This window comes from Euphorbia lathyris, chromosome 2 (assembly GCF_963576675.1).
Source record: "Euphorbia lathyris chromosome 2, ddEupLath1.1, whole genome shotgun sequence".
In the NCBI taxonomy this organism is placed as follows: Eukaryota; Viridiplantae; Streptophyta; class Magnoliopsida; order Malpighiales; family Euphorbiaceae; genus Euphorbia; species Euphorbia lathyris.
The window spans coordinates 106513973-106531435 of record NC_088911.1 but is presented as its reverse complement, the minus strand read 5'-3'; the positions used below and the strand labels follow the sequence as shown (position 1 = coordinate 106531435).

Genomic DNA, 17463 nt, shown 5'->3' with positions numbered 1-17463 from the left:
AACCCAAATTGAGATGAAGACGGAGATGGAAATATTCTTCATGCCCCATGGAGATATGGTGATGGAAATACCCCTCCACGCCCTATAGAGATACGTCCCAACTCCATAGAGATCCTCGAAATTATTAATAAAATTATTTTATTACAAATTTAATTTATAATTAATATTTAAAATAAACATATAATTTATATGAGATGGAGACGAGAATATATATATATATATATTTTTTTTATTAGGGTGATAAAAACAAAAAAAAAATCCGTAAAATTTAAAATAGAGACGAGAAAACTATTCTTCATTTCATCATGTCTCATTTACAACTAAATATAAGATTTTTAATAAGGGCGAGGATACCTCGCCCCTACCGAGGATCCATCCTAGCGAGATAGTGAATTTTTGAAAAGTTTCTTATGAGATAAGGTTGCTGAATTTTCTATCACCGAAGTTGATACAAGGAGAGGATGAGAAATATTCTTCACGCATGATCCCCAATATAATATGATAGAGAATTTTTTAACCAAAATTAAGATGAAGACAAAAATAAAATACCGTACATACCTCATGGAGATACGATGATAGAAATACCTTCACGCGCTATAAAGATACGATCCCTAACTCCGTAGCAGTGGAGACGGGACGAGATTTTTTTTTCTATTTTTAGAAGGGAAAGAAAAAAATTTCTGAAAAATTTGAAATAGAGACGAGAAAACCGTTCTTGTTTCACCCGAAACAAAACTCAAAACAATATAAAAAAACAATTAAAAAAAGCAATGAGTAAATACAGAAACGACGCCGTTTACAGAGTTGAAACTTGAAAATACAGAAACCGAAAAGATTCAAAGGGCATTGGACTTTATAAGGCAAGGGACAGACCCATAAAAGGTAATCAAAATTGGCGGCAGAACCAGAAAGGATGAAAAAATAAAATAAAATAAAATAAAAACTAAAAGAAAGAAAAAATAAAATAGAAAATAACTGGGAAACTAAAAAGTAGGAAGAGCTCAATTTTTAAAGAGATCTTCTTTCCAATTTAAAAAAAAATAAAAAAACTCCGAATTAAAATGGAAATCCAATGCGGCCTTGCCCTGTCAATTCAATCTTCAACAATAAATTTTTTTTCTTGCCTTGTTTGTTCGCCTTTTTCTTATTCTCTTTTCTATAAATCGCCGTCGCCGATTCGCTTCTCCTCCTTTGTATACCAGAATCTCTTATAGCTTTTCTTATTAGGTGCGTTATCTTCGCCTTTTTTCTGTTATATTTGCATTTTAATTTTGTCATCTATGCACATACTGTTATTTTGCGTTTCTTTCTGATAAATTTTGCATGCCGTTTTTATTGATTTGCCGGTTATTGCCCTTAATCGATATATACGGTCGTCGATTTGTGTTGTGGTATGACTATTTGCTGTGTACGGGATTAGATATTCTGACTTCTGAGTAAAGAAGATTCTTTTGTGTATGTTTTCTCTTTGTTAAATCTAATACCAATGCGGAATTGTAATGTCTCTGAAATGTATATTTGATTATTTTTACTGCCTTTTCTATGTGTATTGCAACTTTCACTATTAGCTTATGGAATGTTTTAATCCATTTTATTGGGTTTGTGAAACATCAGGACGATAATATGCTCTTTTCTTGATGTTTAGGTTCTGATTTTTGACTTTAACATGGATTCATGGGGATGGAACTATCTAGAGGGGGATATCGCAAACCTACGACAAAGAGGGTTAAACCTCGAGCTGGATCTCAATTATCCTATCCCGAGCTCTCTTGACTTGTCTCTTGGGCTAACTTTTTATTCTAGTACCCAAGAAGTTCAACCTCAAGTGAACAGATGGCCTCAGGTGCAAATCTCAAATGCTCTTGCGGCCCTCGATGAAGAAGAGGTTTCTATAATCTCGCCCCAAGCTTTTGCTCAAGTACGTTTATATGGTTGTTTCCATTCAAACCTATATTGCTTTAAAATTCTTCAAAATCTTTTCTCACTTGTGGTTTCACCTGTTGTTAGGCTAGGGAAAGAAACCATACTCGTGGTAGACGTGAATCGGTTGGTGAAGCTACAGGATGTGATGGTAAACTGGCATTCTACTATCTACATGCTCTTATTCTGTTTTCATATATTTAAGTGGATAGGACGGAGTGGAGAGAGAGAATTTATGCTGCTGACACGACTTGATTTCACGGTTTCGTATGACGGTTCATGTTAGCCAACCTGAATCATTTCGGGACTAAGGCTTTGTTGTTGTTGTTGTTGTTATGGAGTCATCAATATGAAATGACCTTTTGATTTCAGGCTTCTGGTTTAAATGATGGTTCTTATTGAGATCTATATACTCATTCTAGCTTTATGCTCATTTTCTGCCATTCATGATATGGAATTAAGCTGCTTTATTGAGATTGTATTTTCAAGTGATCTAGATCTGCAATCAAATTTATTCCTTTCCACAACTGATAAGTAGTACTATTAGAGCATGTCTAATGGTAGTAACTTCCTTGTTACTTTGGGGGATTTGGTTGTAATCAACCATTAGAGTGGTTGTTCTTTTTTTTTTTTTTTTGGTATGTTACAAAAAATTTAAAAAGCAAACATAATAAGGAATTTGAGAGCCACTGACGGCGCCAGACGCGCCTCATCTGGTGCGTGTAGTAACTTGCTTGTTACTTTGGGGGATTTGGTTGTAATCAACCATTAGAGTGGTTGTTCTTTTTTTTTTTTTTTTTTGGTATGTTACAAAAAATTTAAAAAGCAAACATAGTAGGGAATTTGAGAGCCACGGACGGCGCCAGACACGCCTCATCTGGTGCGTGTAGTAACTTCCTTATTACTTTGGGGGATTTGGTTGTAATCAACCATTAGAGTGGTTGTTCTTTTTTTTTTTTTTGGTATGTTACAAAAAATTTAAAAAGCAAACATAATAGGGAATTTGAGAGCCACGGACGGCACCAGATGCGCCTCATCTAGTGTGTGTAGTAACTTCCTTGTTACTTTGGGGGATTTGGTTCTATCAACCATTAGAGTGGTTGTTCTTTTTTTTTTTGGTATGTTACAAAAAATTTAAAAAGCAAACGTAATAGGGAATTTGAGAGCCATGGATGGCGCCAGACGTGCCTCATCTGGTGCGTGTAGTAACTTCCTTGTTACTTTGGGGAATTTGGTTGTAATCAACCATTAGAGTGGTTGTTCTTTTTTTTTTTTTGGTATGTTACAGAAAATTTAAAAAGCAAACATAATAGGGAATTTGAGAGCCACGGACGGCGCCAGACGCGCCTCATCTGGTGCGTGTAGTAACTTCCTTGTTACTTTGGGGGTTTGGTTGTAATCAACCATTAGAGTGGTTGTTCTTTTTTTTTTTTTTTGGTATGTTACAAAAAATTTAAAAAGCAAGCATTATAGGGAATTTGAGGGCCACGGACGGTGCCAGACACGCTTCATCTGGTACGTGTAGTAACTTCCTTGTTACTTTGGGGGATTTGGTTGTAATCAACCATTAGAGTGGTTGTTCTTTTTTTTGGTATGTTACAAAAATTTAAAAAGCAAACATAATAGGTAATTTGAGAGCCACAGATGCGCTGCATCTGGTGCGTGTAAGCCACGCACCAGATGAGGCGCGTTTGGTGCTGTCCAAACTTATAGCAGAAATGCTTTTTTAGTTTGTACAATTTCGCTTTCAGTCATTTCTTTTTAATTAATTTTTTTTACCCCACAAAATTTTATAGAATCAATTGCTTCTAGTGGGGTGTTATCTTTGGTTTGTTACTAATCCTAGGTGGCACCAAAAAAATTATAAAGTTTGTTAACTAGCACTAAAGGTGCTCTTACAACTATTAAAAATTGAATTATTAGTCAACTGAATGTGGCCCTGATCAGATATATCTTGTGTTGAAAATTTGAATGATTTCTTGTACCTTTAGTCAACTAGAGGTATGGAGTCTTGAGTGAGATGACATTGATGTGCATCTTTGGTTCTAATATCTCTTTCGTTTGATGATCAGCATCTTCATTTCCATCCTCAAACAACTAAATAAGGAAAAGCTTAAATAAATTAATCTTACGTTTGCGGCATACTAAAATGAAGCCCTTCTCTCCTTTATGGAAATAATAGTTCAAACCAAGTTAATTCATTAACATTAGATTTTGATAAGTTTATTTCATAAAGTCCTAGTATGAGTATCTATCCACCTTCTTTTCACCACTCATAAGGCAAAAGAGGCCATTGTTATGCGAGGGCAGCACGACTGCAGAACTGATGATACGTTCTAAAATATGTTGAATAGTATGCTCTTGTCTAGTTGTCTTTTTTTCCTAATCCATGGTTCCGTACTATGGACACCTTTGCACTGCCTTTTTAGGGTAAAACAATTTGTATGATTTGGTTTTTGATTATGGTGAAGCATGAATACGCATGAAGTTCATTTAGTGTGTTACCTTTTTTTTTCCTTTGTTTTCCTAATTTAGTTTGTCTGTCTTAGCTGGATTTGTTTTTCTTTTTAGTGAATATTATTATTATTAAACTAGCTTTCTAGTCTGCATAGAAGTGCTATTAACAAACCAACATCCTATGTATTTGTCTTTGATGTGGGTCAGATAAGTCAGGTTAGGCGGAAAAAATCGGCTGAAACATGTTAAAATCGGCTCAATTTATAAAATACAATTAGTAAAAAATAATACAAGTAATTAGTATTAACTAATAACTATTTTATTATTTTTTTAAAACAAATATTTATGTTTTTCTATTATATAATATTTATTATTATTATTTTTAGATGGTATAATTTATATTTTAAATGTGTTTATATAATATTTATTTAATATAAATCTAAAAAATAGAAAAATACAAATCCGATTAGTCCCCAATTAGTCTTCGGAGGTCTTGTCCGCCCGACTGCTTAATAATTATTTCTTCAGCATAACTTGAATGTGAATTGCATTTTAAAGCTTTGAATAACTTATGCATCATCTATGTCTGTTTCTCACCTCTTACGTAGTTTACTTGTAACTTATGCTTTTAGTTGCATTGTAATCAACATCTGTAGGTACTGTATGCCCCAACTGCAAAAGACAAATCCCAGATGGCTGCCAGGTTTGCAAACCAGGAACAAGTAGCAAAAATAAGGTATTTCCAGAAGAATTTTTTTCATTATTGTTATGTTCCCCCCATTGTTATTTGTTGGTGATAATGGCATGGCATCTGTTTTATAGTAGAGGCTCCTTCGCGATGCAGTAAAAGTGCAGCTTATATTAGTAGTTGCATAGTTATTAAAGGCGCACCTTTGGCGCACCAGGCGCAGGCCTTAGCGCCATGACACCCCCCTGGCGTGGTGCAACCGCCATGGTGTGCGCCATTTTGCACCAAGGAGCAGTTGCCAAAGGCGCGCCTTGGTGAGTTAGGGGCAGTTTTATGGGGTTTTTTGCTGTTACTATATGGAACAAGTGTCTTGAAGGGTCCCAAATGAGAAAAAAAAGAACAAATATCAAAAAGGAAGAAAGAGGTTATACATTTGAATTAATTAGAAGAGGCACCGACAAAGTTTTATTATAAGAGGAAGAAGTTTAGTAGAACAAAACACAGAAAACGAATTCAAACAGATACAAATCAGCCAAAGGAATTCAAATTCAACAGGAATGATTAATTTGGAGAGTTTTGATCAGGAGTAGAACTTAGGATTTAGTATTCAACTTTAGCTTTCTAACATGGGGTTTATTTTGCATTTTAAAATATATTTATGCTTAAAACTATTGTCATGATTTAGTATTCATTGCATTTTTATGTTAGTTTTATAGTTTTATAATTTTTGTTTTTGTAAGTGCGTCTTGTCTCGCTATGGCGCGCGCCATGCACCAAGGCTACAGGACCCCTAGTGCCTTAGTGTGCCATGCGCCTTTAATAACTATGAGTAGTTGATTGGAACTACATAGTTTTTACTTTCTCCATCTACATCTTTCTATAATCCGCCTGTGCCGTTCTTTTAATTTTAGATGGAATATTATCTCTCAAGTCTTTGGCATCCCATACTAAATTATCTGAAGTTAATTAAATTGTGTTTTTAAGTTGCTTTTATGCATTCCATTTACCATATTCTCCTTGGTAATTTTTTTTTTTTTTTTTTCCATTTCTTTAGGTTTTTGATTTTCTATAAATCTTTTGATTATGAGGGGTTGATTTCTATATTTGCAAGTTAAGATGAGCTGTTATGTTTTTAAGTAGTTTACTTGGTCACTTGTTTCATTTACTCGTAATGCAATGCTTTCGGTAAAACGCATGAGAGAAACTTCGTTACAAAACTTTGATGTTTTTCTCCATTTCTTCTTTTTATCATCCTTTTTTCCTCAATATTAGTAGTATAAGTACCTCCTTTCAGATGGATGCTCATACTACTCAAAATTACCAATGAACTTTTACTCTATTATTTCGTTTCACTATTAAGTCTCATGATTTATGTAACTATTATTGGCAGGCGGAGAATGTTTCTGTGATTCAAGAACCGCCCCACCCTGCCTCTGTGCCCGAGGAACTTCTATTTAGTTGCCCAGTATGCATGGGCGCTTTGATGGAACCAACATCAACAAAGTGTGGGCACATCTTCTGTAAGGAGTGTCTCCTGAGAGCTCTAAAATCATTGCATAACAAATGCCCAACCTGCAGGCAAAAGGTTGGAAAGAGAGGCATCTTTAGGGTTTACCTTCCGACCACAATTTGAAGGAAACCTAATGAAATGCTCTAAATGATTTTGGCTGGCTAGCTGCTAGATCATAGTACCTTTAATGAATAGGTAACAGTTAGTTTAGATAACAGGTAAAAGTTCCTGTTAGTTAACCACAGGCTCTTGATAGATTTATTCATTGTTAGTAGTTAGACGGAGCGCGGAAGAGGAGGAGAATGGAGGGTAGTTTTGTTCTCATCTTGTTTAGATGTTGATTCTTTTGTTGGCCAAGGGTAATTCTCCATCTTCATCTCTTTCTTCTTTGGGTTATAACAAGTTTTGGGGGGTATAAAGGTTCCACCTTTAGAAGAGGGAACTGGCATTCTTTTGTATGGTCTTTGTTTTATGATCCAAAGTTGATTCAAAATATAATTGTTTCATCTTTTTACCAATATAAATTCAATTTCCTTGCCATCGTTTCTTATTTGTTTAATTTTTATATAAATTGATCATTGAACTTGTACAAGAAAGGTTAATGGCCTGATAACCTTCTAAGAATGATCTATTATATACTTGCTGCATAATACGATCTAACAACAACTACAATATCATCGAAAGCATGATTCCAATAAAAACTACTACAAATTCACAAATTTCCCAGAACTAATAAAAAATAACCTGCAGATAACCCAACAAAAGAAAAAATTGAGATCAAATTCCAACTACGGGAAAAGTAATAGTAATAATCAAAGTAATAGTAATAATCAATGTCGTAAAAAATGAAATTGTTAGATTTTATCAATATATTAATGGGGTATTCCCTCTGCATTACACATGTTAAGAAAAAAATGATTCAATAGTACTACAATGTTGATACATATAAATAAATACAACAAACATCTTTATTTCATAAGATTTCATATAAAAAATGAACAAACATCCTAAGATAATCTTGAATACATATTTTAGAACAATTAATAACAAGAGTACTACGTTTTTCAAATGAGTTGAATAAGATAAAATATCAATTTCATATGCAAAAAAATCAATGAAAATGGATGAAAATCAAGTCAAAGCCAATAAATGGAGCTATAACTCATATGTTTAATACAATGTCATGTCAATTTCAATCAATTTTACATCACTAAAATGGAATGGAATTGACTGAAATTATACAAAATGGATTGAAACTCATATCAAACAAATCCAAACAATAACAAAACTTTACGTATAATTTTCAAAAAAGTTGCATATGAGTTTCAAAATGCCAAGATGCAATTCAAAACAATATCATATCTTCAAAAATCAACTGAAAGGGGATGAAATTGACCGAAATTATACAAAATAGATTGAAACTCATATCAAACAGATTCAAACAATAACAAAACGTTACATATAATTTTCGAAGAAGTTTCGTAAAACGTCAAGATGCAATTTAAAACAATATCATATCTTCAAAAATTATTTGAAAGTGAAAACACATCAAATCCAATTAAACTTATATCAAACTGATTCCACAAACAATAAATACATTAAAACAAACATTTACACAAATAAAATGACTCACATAATTATATGTGTGGATATGGTTGAAGAAACAAGCAGTCAATTCAAAACATAGAAAACTATCAATACCAGATAGAGTACATTGACAAAATAGATGAAAGCCATGCAACTTATATAAATATCATCACTGAGAAACCATAAAGAAAATCTTCAAGATCAGCACGTGCAACAGATACTCAAGAGAAGAAACATGAATTCAAGACCCAAACGACTTTCATATTGGACATACTTTTACAAATAAATAAGTCTTCAAAGAAGTAATCACACATAACACAATTAAAAGACAATCTGGCCAAGACAAAAATATCTTACACCCAAAGTTTATTTCATCAATGCATTGATGATAAATGTTCTTAGACATTCAAAGTTTCAAGCAAATTTCAAACCATAACATTCATCATTAGGGAATACAAATAATCGTCACACATGCAACCTTGACATGATGCATAAAAAGACAAGCAATAAAAAAAAGTAATAGCAATAATAATCAAGGAAAAATTTCTCAGGCTTAAAACTGTATACATACAAAAGACATAATCTATGATATGAGACCAACACTAGGAATAGATCTCAACAAACAAAAGGTTTGGAAATCCAAAGAAGAAACACTCAATATCATATGAGGCTTACCTTATGAATCCTATTGCTTGCTACCTAGCTACTTCCACATGCTAAAATTAACAAATCCTGAAACATTCATAATCTACATACTCAACATAAAATATTCATCTACCTATTTGTGCTACTTCATGCTTTAATACATGGATAGGAACACTGCAATCATGTTGTAGTTGTCGATGCCACATTCTTAAAATCTTACTACGGTAGAACATTGATCACAACATGCAGCAAGTTACCTATTTGTGCTATTTCATTCTTTAATACATGGATGGGTTGTAGTTGTTGATGCCACATTCCTAAAATCTTACCACGGTAGAACATTGATCACAACATACAGCAAGTTATATATATATATATATATATATATATATACCATGGTTTTACACAATATTCACGTTGCATCTATGAAAACAGGAACTAAATCCTAATGTTGTTTGTGGTTTTTGAGATTATTTTCTAGAAATCTACATTTAAAAATTGATTTGATTTCTGAAAGTCGCTTCATGTTAATAAAAAGATTTTCTAATCTAGGTGAGGGTATGGGTGCTACTACTCAGGATTGAAACTAGGAGGTTAGTTGGGGCCGGTGTCTCGGTTAGCCCTCATTCAAAATACTTTTCAAGTTCCTTGTTAGAGATTGGAGAGAAAGAGGAGTTGCTCCACGGGTAACAATTATTATGTTAATGTCACATCAATTCTCGGGTTAGTGTTAAATAAGTCAAACTTAATTCAACTCAATTTTTTTTATGTCAACCTAATTGGGATAGTGATTTCATGTTGTACTTTCAGTCTCATGTAATTTTACTATATGCCTATGTTAATGATGACATTTAAAAATTAGTGGCATACAGTAGTAGTTCTATATATTTTATATCGTTTTTGAATTAATATGTTAACCATGACCATCTAAAAGTCCGTTAATATATCATGTTTGGTTTGTGTAATGTGTTTACATGTCACATACAAAAATATGGAAGGTTTCAGCCGTGTTTGCAATTAATAATTGTAATTTTATTACCTTTATTGATTAAGCTTACATATAAACACCTGAGAAAATATAATAATAATTTCAAATATTTGTGTTATTTTCGAGTTAGTAGGCTAATCATAATCCAACCCAAAAATTTGCATGTCAATTTTGTGTCAAGCAAAAAAAAACTAATTACCTACTAAGTTAAACTCAAATATTAGAATTACGTGTTTATAATCGATCATGTGTAAATTTGTCATCCCTAGGCCGTTACCGATAAAATATAGAGGAATGATAGGTAGAATTAGGATTTAAGATGAAGTTTTAATATATACTAGTCTAAAGACTCTTACGTTGCGTGAATCATATAACACTGTTTAACTATTTTGATAATTTGTTATTTAACATATTAAATTTGCTGTAATTATTATTATTATTATTATTATTATTATTATTATTTTCAATAATAATGTCTGGATTATTATTTAAAAAACGTGATTATTTTTTAACATTATTTTCAATATAATATATAATAAAATAAATATATGTGTAATAATAAAACAATAATAAAATACTCATATTTTATATTAGGGTAAAGTAAAAAAAAAATCTATATACTTTCACGTTTTGTCAAACCGGTAACTGTGAATTTTTTTTTTGTCCAAACGGGACCGAGATTTTTGTTTTGCTAAAATAATGATATTTTAGTTTGACATTGTAAAAATGATCATTAACAATACCAAAATAGAAAATTTCAAGAATTAAAGTTGTTTAGTGCCACATTTAATATGAAATCAATTTTTTTATTTTCCAAAACCATAATTTTCGTAGCTTTCTCTCTCTAAACATTCACTTTCTCTTTCCTCACCAAAAAAAGTACTTAAATGACCTCAAAATTAAAAAATTGAAGAATTAAAGTTACTTAGAATATCATCATCAAGTATTTGAATTTTTCAATTTTAAGATCATCAACACTCATTTTAATTTTGAGGCCCTTATTTTTAGCAAACCTCAGTCATATCGTGGACGCAAAAAAAAAACCCCTCAGTCCTCATTTAGACAAAAAAAAAAATTCATTGGTGCCTGTTTGACAAGGCGTGAAAGCACATATAGTTTTTTTTTTTCGACTTTACCCATTACATTAAAAACTTATAGGGTGCATTTATCACATTTATTCATATAAACACATACTACTGTGTATATATCTTTCATAAATTGAATATGCTTGTATTAACGGTATATCAACTCACCAAGAATGCAATAATTGCAGTCGCTGTCATGTAAAATCGATCAAATGAACAACAATTCTAATTTTTATTGGGAGAAGTATAAAATCCATGAATAAAAAATTAAAATGAATGATTATATTTGATTCTAAAAGTAGTAGGAAACTGTATATGACATGTCTCTATATCACATAATATCAATATCAATCTACTTAAAAGGTTATTGTACCTCGTTTGTTTCATTTATAATTTTTGAAGTAAAATATCAAAATATAAAATGTTAACAACACAAATTCTACTAATTCCATTTCTATTCAGATTTTTGTATCTAGTTGTTTAGAGCGAACAAATAGGATTAAAATTCAAATTCAAAAGTTAAGACCCGGATGTTTACCAAAAATATTGGTTAAGATTTTTTTCGTTGTTGAAAAATAAAGTATTTTCCGGTGTTTGGCTACAACGCCGAAAAACGAGAAGAAATGGTGGATGGTTACTGTTTTCAAAAGGGTAAGAGAAATGAAGTATGGTTCCAAAAGGCTTGGACTCTTTTCAAAATGGTAAAACATTTTTATCATTTTCATCATATATTTTTTTATTGACTAACCTAAAAATTTACATTGACTTATTTTCCTAATAAACAAACACCGGAAAGTCAGGAAAGGCAAACAAATGTGACCTAAACCTAAGATAAACTTCAAATAATCTCTTAACATTGTCACTTATATCAAGAGACAATACATGAAAGAGATATGACTATCCAATTAAATTATTTTCATTTAAAATAAATAAAAACTACAATTAATAAATTTTAAGAACTAAAGATATAATTGAATATATGAAGATGTTACAATTTAACTTATTATCATTTATGGTACACATAAATTTATTATAAAAAATTAATTACTAAGCCATTAATTTACTAATGTAGGAATGTCTTTTGTTCTTCTTCAAAAAATATCAACTTCATACATTGATTCTTCAGAGAAATTTCTTACATAAAGATGACTAATAAAAACTCTCGAAAGTTGAAATACTAACAATTTTAGTATAAACCACAATATAATGGTTAATAAACATAAAGGCCAGTGTTGCAAAAGTAATTGTCCTAATATCTCATAATTAATGCATATTTTATAATTTTGAGCATCAAAATTTATTTTTATTTACTTTCATTTTGAATGTGTATCTAGCATAATCCAAATTCTAGAAGAATATACATCTTATCAAGTGTATTGGACGCTAACAATCTCTATGTCTAAAGATTGGCTAAAAGAACTTAACTTCTTCAATAATGTAGAATTCATGACTATAAAATGAGAAAGGAACTTAGCATGGTAAGTATGCAAAACATAATTTATAATTGAAATAAACTTCATTATAAGATTTATTGTTTCAGTACATTTTTAATTATTTTCTTCAATATGTTTTCAATTTCAATGAAGAATTGTTGTGTGAAACTTTATATCTACCCTTATCAAAATGCATAAAAATAAAAAAATACAACATATATATATCAGTTTGATAAACCAAAGTTAAAAAATTTAGTAGACCTCATCAGGTTCTGAATTAGAAAAATTAATCCAACTTCAATTAAACCTAACAATTGAATTCATATAAAACTGAAAATCTAAATTTTAGCTAGAGCTAACAATCGAAACCATTATACCTAACAACCTATACTAAAAAGGAATGCAAATATATAAAATCTTTATTTTAGTCATTTTGAATAAAAAACAAATAAAACAAAAACATGGATAAGGTAGCGAAAGGTGTGGAACCTGAGTAATAGCAAAAATGAAATTTCATGTTTCAAAGATGGAACTATAACAATTATTGTTTTATATATATAAAAAACCAACACCAAAATAAATATCACGTATAATTTTTTTTTGAATAATTACCTTTAGAAACATAAAGATTTCCCGTAATTTTTTGCAGCTTTGCGTTTTCCGATTTGAGTTGTCCACGCCTCTATTATTTCCACCGGATTTCTTTCAATTGGAGATATGAAAGTCTGAATTCTCCTCATTCTTGAAGAAAATGATACTAATCTTTTCATGAGAATGCTTATATAGCCAATAGAGACAAGATAAAAGGTTTAGTATAGATTTGAAAGTTAAAGATCGTAGAGAAAAGGAAATAGATATTAGGGAAACAGAGAAAGATGAGAAAAGGGAATGAATGAAGCCACACACGCGCGCGCACACACACACACACATATATATATATATAAGAGAAAGATCAAAATTATAATAATATATTATGTATTTTTATGAGTTAATGTAAATGATGGCGACATATATATGCATATACCAAAATCAATTCAAAAATTAATGTCGACACTTGATTCATACAATAACACTGCAACTCGTTTATAAACGAGAAAGGAACGTCAATGAAATGAAATCTTCCTCATTTATCTCATTGCAGGAAAAAAAAATACATTTATAGCTAGAGTTCTATAGAGAATATTAACCAAGCATGGTATCTTCCTTGTTAACCTTTCAAATAATAGTATTCTCACACTCCACCAATCAACATCGATGTTTGTTGTAAGTAAGAACAAAACTATAAGAATATATTATATGAGTATGAAGAATAAAAAACTAATACATCATCAAAATTAAAGGTTGATGAAAACTTTGATAATTGATTTTCGGTGGCCAATGAATATAATGGTGAAATACTATCTATCATGATTTATATATAAGTTTATTTATGACTTTTGGATTTCTTTTTATTTTTTATTTTTTCATCTTCTCGTAACTCTTACTTTCCTTTATTATTTTACTTAATGAGTTAGTAATTGACAATAAATAATGTGTTAATATAAAGTATTATTAATTAAATTACATATAATCGTATTTTATTATATGAAACATATTTTTTTAGTTTTTGACACATAATCACATATAAGTTTAATGTGATAATAATTAACAATAAATTGTGTTAATGTAGGGTATTAATTATTAAGTTAAGTGTAATCATATATAATAACCGAAACATAGAGCATTGTCACAAATTGACACATAAACATAATTATGACAACTACATTAAAAAATCACAAATAAAAAAATCTCTTCACATCTATTTTTCAGTTCTATCTCTTTCATAAAAGCTTCAATTTGTTTTATTTATTCATATTAACGATCAGTATGACCTATCATTTTCTCTTTCATGTGTTTTTATTTCTCTCTCTTATTTATTTTTATTAACTATCTGTATGACTTATCATTTCCCATTTTATCGTTTTTTAGTTCTCTCTCCATTTATTACCTACATTCAATGCACATACATTAGAGCTATAAAATCAATAAGTCACTCAACTTCTTCTGTCATTATTGTTGTTGATATAAAGTTTGATATCAGAATTAGAAGATGAGTAGTATAGAACCAGACGAGATGTGTTGAATATAATCGAAAAGCAAAGTGAAAGGAATGGAATGTCGAAGAAGAAAATGAGAAGGGATTATTGTTGTTCAAAGGATTCAGTTGTTAGAAATTAAGAAAGCAACATTTTATTGAAGTCTACGATTAAGAGGGGACATCATGTGAAGTAATTGGCTCTTGTCATTTTATCAATAGCGATTCAAAGTTCATGAATTGGGAATTATATCAGCTCAACAATTTTCTTCCTTTTTTCGAGTAATTATTGTTTTTTTCCGTTTTTTTGTTCCTTTTTTTCTAGTAATTATCTTTTTTTTAAAGTTATAGAGAATGACAATTTAGACCTTGTTTGATAACTCACTTAATCATTTAAATTAAAATATTAAGTATTTATTTAATTTAAGTGTGTTTGACAACAGTTATTTGCCAACCACTTAATTAGTCAATTAAGCTAAAAATCATTTATTTTAATAAGTGAAAATATTTAAAAATCATTTATTTTGATAAGTGAAAATCGGGTTCAATTTTTTTATTTTTTTTTAATAAAGATTGGGAGGATTCAGCCACTCGAAATCGACATCCCAGCTATGCTAGCACCCCGACACAAGGACTGAAAAACCCGAATATATTAAAAAAAGGAAAAAATAGAGTCAGAGAGAAACAAAAGAGGAGAGAAGGAGAATAATAAACAAAGTATTAAACAAAACGAGCATGGCTAATGTTACATAAGTCGTCTGAGATCAACGATTGGCGGAAGGCGGGAGCAGAAGGCCACCAAGTGATATCTGTAGAAGAGACACCGTGACGAGCCAGGGCATCAACAACTCGGTTTCCCTCTCTGTAAATATGAGTAATGCAGATTTGCATCCTAAAGCATTGGTCCAGACAACGGAGCCAAGATTGTCGAACCGACCAAGGCACCAAAGTGGACTTTGATTTGAGCATGTTTACCGTATATAAGGAATCCGATTCAATCCATAATAGATGCCAGTTTTTTCCCAAACCATATCAACCACGAAAATTATTGCCTTTAGCTCCGCGAGATAAGCAAACGTAAGTGGAATCGAGAAAGCAAAACAGCCTCTAGGGAACCCCCGATGAGTTCTAAAAATACCACCAACACTTGCCAAACCTAGAGCTCCCAACGCGGAGCCATCGACATTGGCTTTAATCCAACCCGGAGCAAGCCGAACCCAGCAGACTAATTTAATATTCGGAGGAGGAGGAGGTCGGGCAGCAACCCTGATGCGGTTTAAAATCCTCTGATCTCGACGAGAGGAGCAATAGCCACGCTTTGAAAAGCTGCATTCCTGAATTAGCGAACGGAGGGAAGATATATAATTTTGGATTGAAGGCCGCTCCGAAGCAAAAACATCAACATTCCTAACATTCCAAATGAGCCAAATACAACTCATAATCGCCGAGCTCCAAAGCTTGGTAACCTGGCCGCCGAAGAAATAGGAGATAAAGCCTGTCAAAAAAAGATCAAAATTATTAGGAGGGAGCATTTCCTCTTTGAAAATATATCCAATCTCATGCCAAAGTGACATAGTGAACGAGCACTCGAGAAAGACATGAGCAGTAGATTCACCAGTAGCCAAACACAATTCACAGCGCGAGGCAAGTGTCATCCCTCTACGCTGAATAGCGTCCTGAGTAGGGATGCCATTAAGGATAAGCCGCCAACATATTATCGAGCGGGAGGGCGGAAGGTTGGCGTCCCCAAATAAAACGGTGCCAGATAACAGGAGCAGAGGCAGACACAAGTTCAGAGTAAAACCGTTTCACAGTAAAGGATCCTTTTTTATCCGGCTTCCAAATACAAAAGTCATCCACATGTTGGGGTTAGTGTCCTATAGTCAATTGTTGCAGGATACAAACTTAATGTAAATGAATTGTTCTTCATATCATTTGTTTTAATGAGATATATGTTTTATAACTATATAAAGGCAATCCCTTTTAAGCACTAAATAAAGTCTAATAAAAGGAAATCTGTAAGTTTGTTTAAAGTGATTATAAAGTGTTCATACAAGCATGAAGTGAGACAAAACTTTATAATAAACTAATAAACTTAAAACCACCCCAAGTCAAGTGATATGTTTAGGATTGATATATCACTGTTGAGACTTGTATGTAACAATGTCTTCTGTCCGACAAAAAGCTGATCTCACAAGCTTCATATATATAGATATCTGGACAGTTACATAGATCCGATGAAACGTCGTTCATCAGGATTGGGGATCCGATTTGAGATAACAGGATGGGTAGATTCGTCCTTGTCACCTGTTCATCTCATTGGTATTAATAGGTATAAATAATCCTCAGACTCAAAGGAATGTTAATTGGTCATCCTGAATTACTGAATGTGAGACTTTGATCGCGTGGTCCCACGATCCTTAACAGAGATGACTCTGGGGTGTGAACTGCAAAGGTTGGGTGTCACAGGAGGTAATGTCAGGGTAGTTATACATTGGATTGAGCATTTATCACTCCCGACGAATGGGAGATACGTCCAAGGATCGCTTGTGGAAGACTCGACTCTAAATCCTTGCAAGGTGATAGCTTAAGAGTAGAAATACAGATTTCACTTAACCTATCTATTTGAGTTGACTCGGCCTGTACAAGTAAAACGAACGTCTCGCTATATGTGACTTGACATCATCACTAGTCATAAGATTCAGTTCAATGATGTAGTTGATAAAGGATCGAATTATACTGTAACTAATACGGAAGGGTTAACGGCAGAATCAACCTGTCTTCTTAACGGACTCTAGGGGAATGATTACGGACATGCCGATAACATGCTCTGTTCATCATTCCGTTATGCAAGGATTAAATATAATTCTTGAAGAAATTAATTTAATAGTTGCATACGGCCAGAAGTAGTAAGAACCTAATGGATCACACATAAGACTTGGAAACAAAAGAGAGATGGATATGATTAATAGATGGAAGCCCAATTGAGCCCAATAAGGCCCATATGGAGGGATGGGGGCCGAAATTTATATGTATTAAGCAAGGAATTAATTTATTCCATTCATCCTAATTTGAT

The 17463-nt window shown here is 32.0% G+C and overlaps 1 protein-coding gene across 1 annotated transcript; it reads left to right on the top strand.

Moving 5' to 3' along the window:
* The first annotated feature begins 990 nt into the window (after window positions 1-990).
* On the top strand, window positions 991-7109 carry LOC136219326 (uncharacterized). Its single transcript, XM_066006697.1, has 5 exons — window positions 991-1227; window positions 1646-1918; window positions 2008-2071; window positions 5034-5113; window positions 6456-7109. The coding sequence occupies exons 2-5, from the start codon at window positions 1667-1669 to the stop codon at window positions 6696-6698; spliced, it is 639 nt and encodes a 212-aa protein (XP_065862769.1). The 5' UTR covers window positions 991-1227; window positions 1646-1666; the 3' UTR covers window positions 6699-7109.
* The last annotated feature ends 10354 nt before the right edge of the window (window positions 7110-17463 follow it).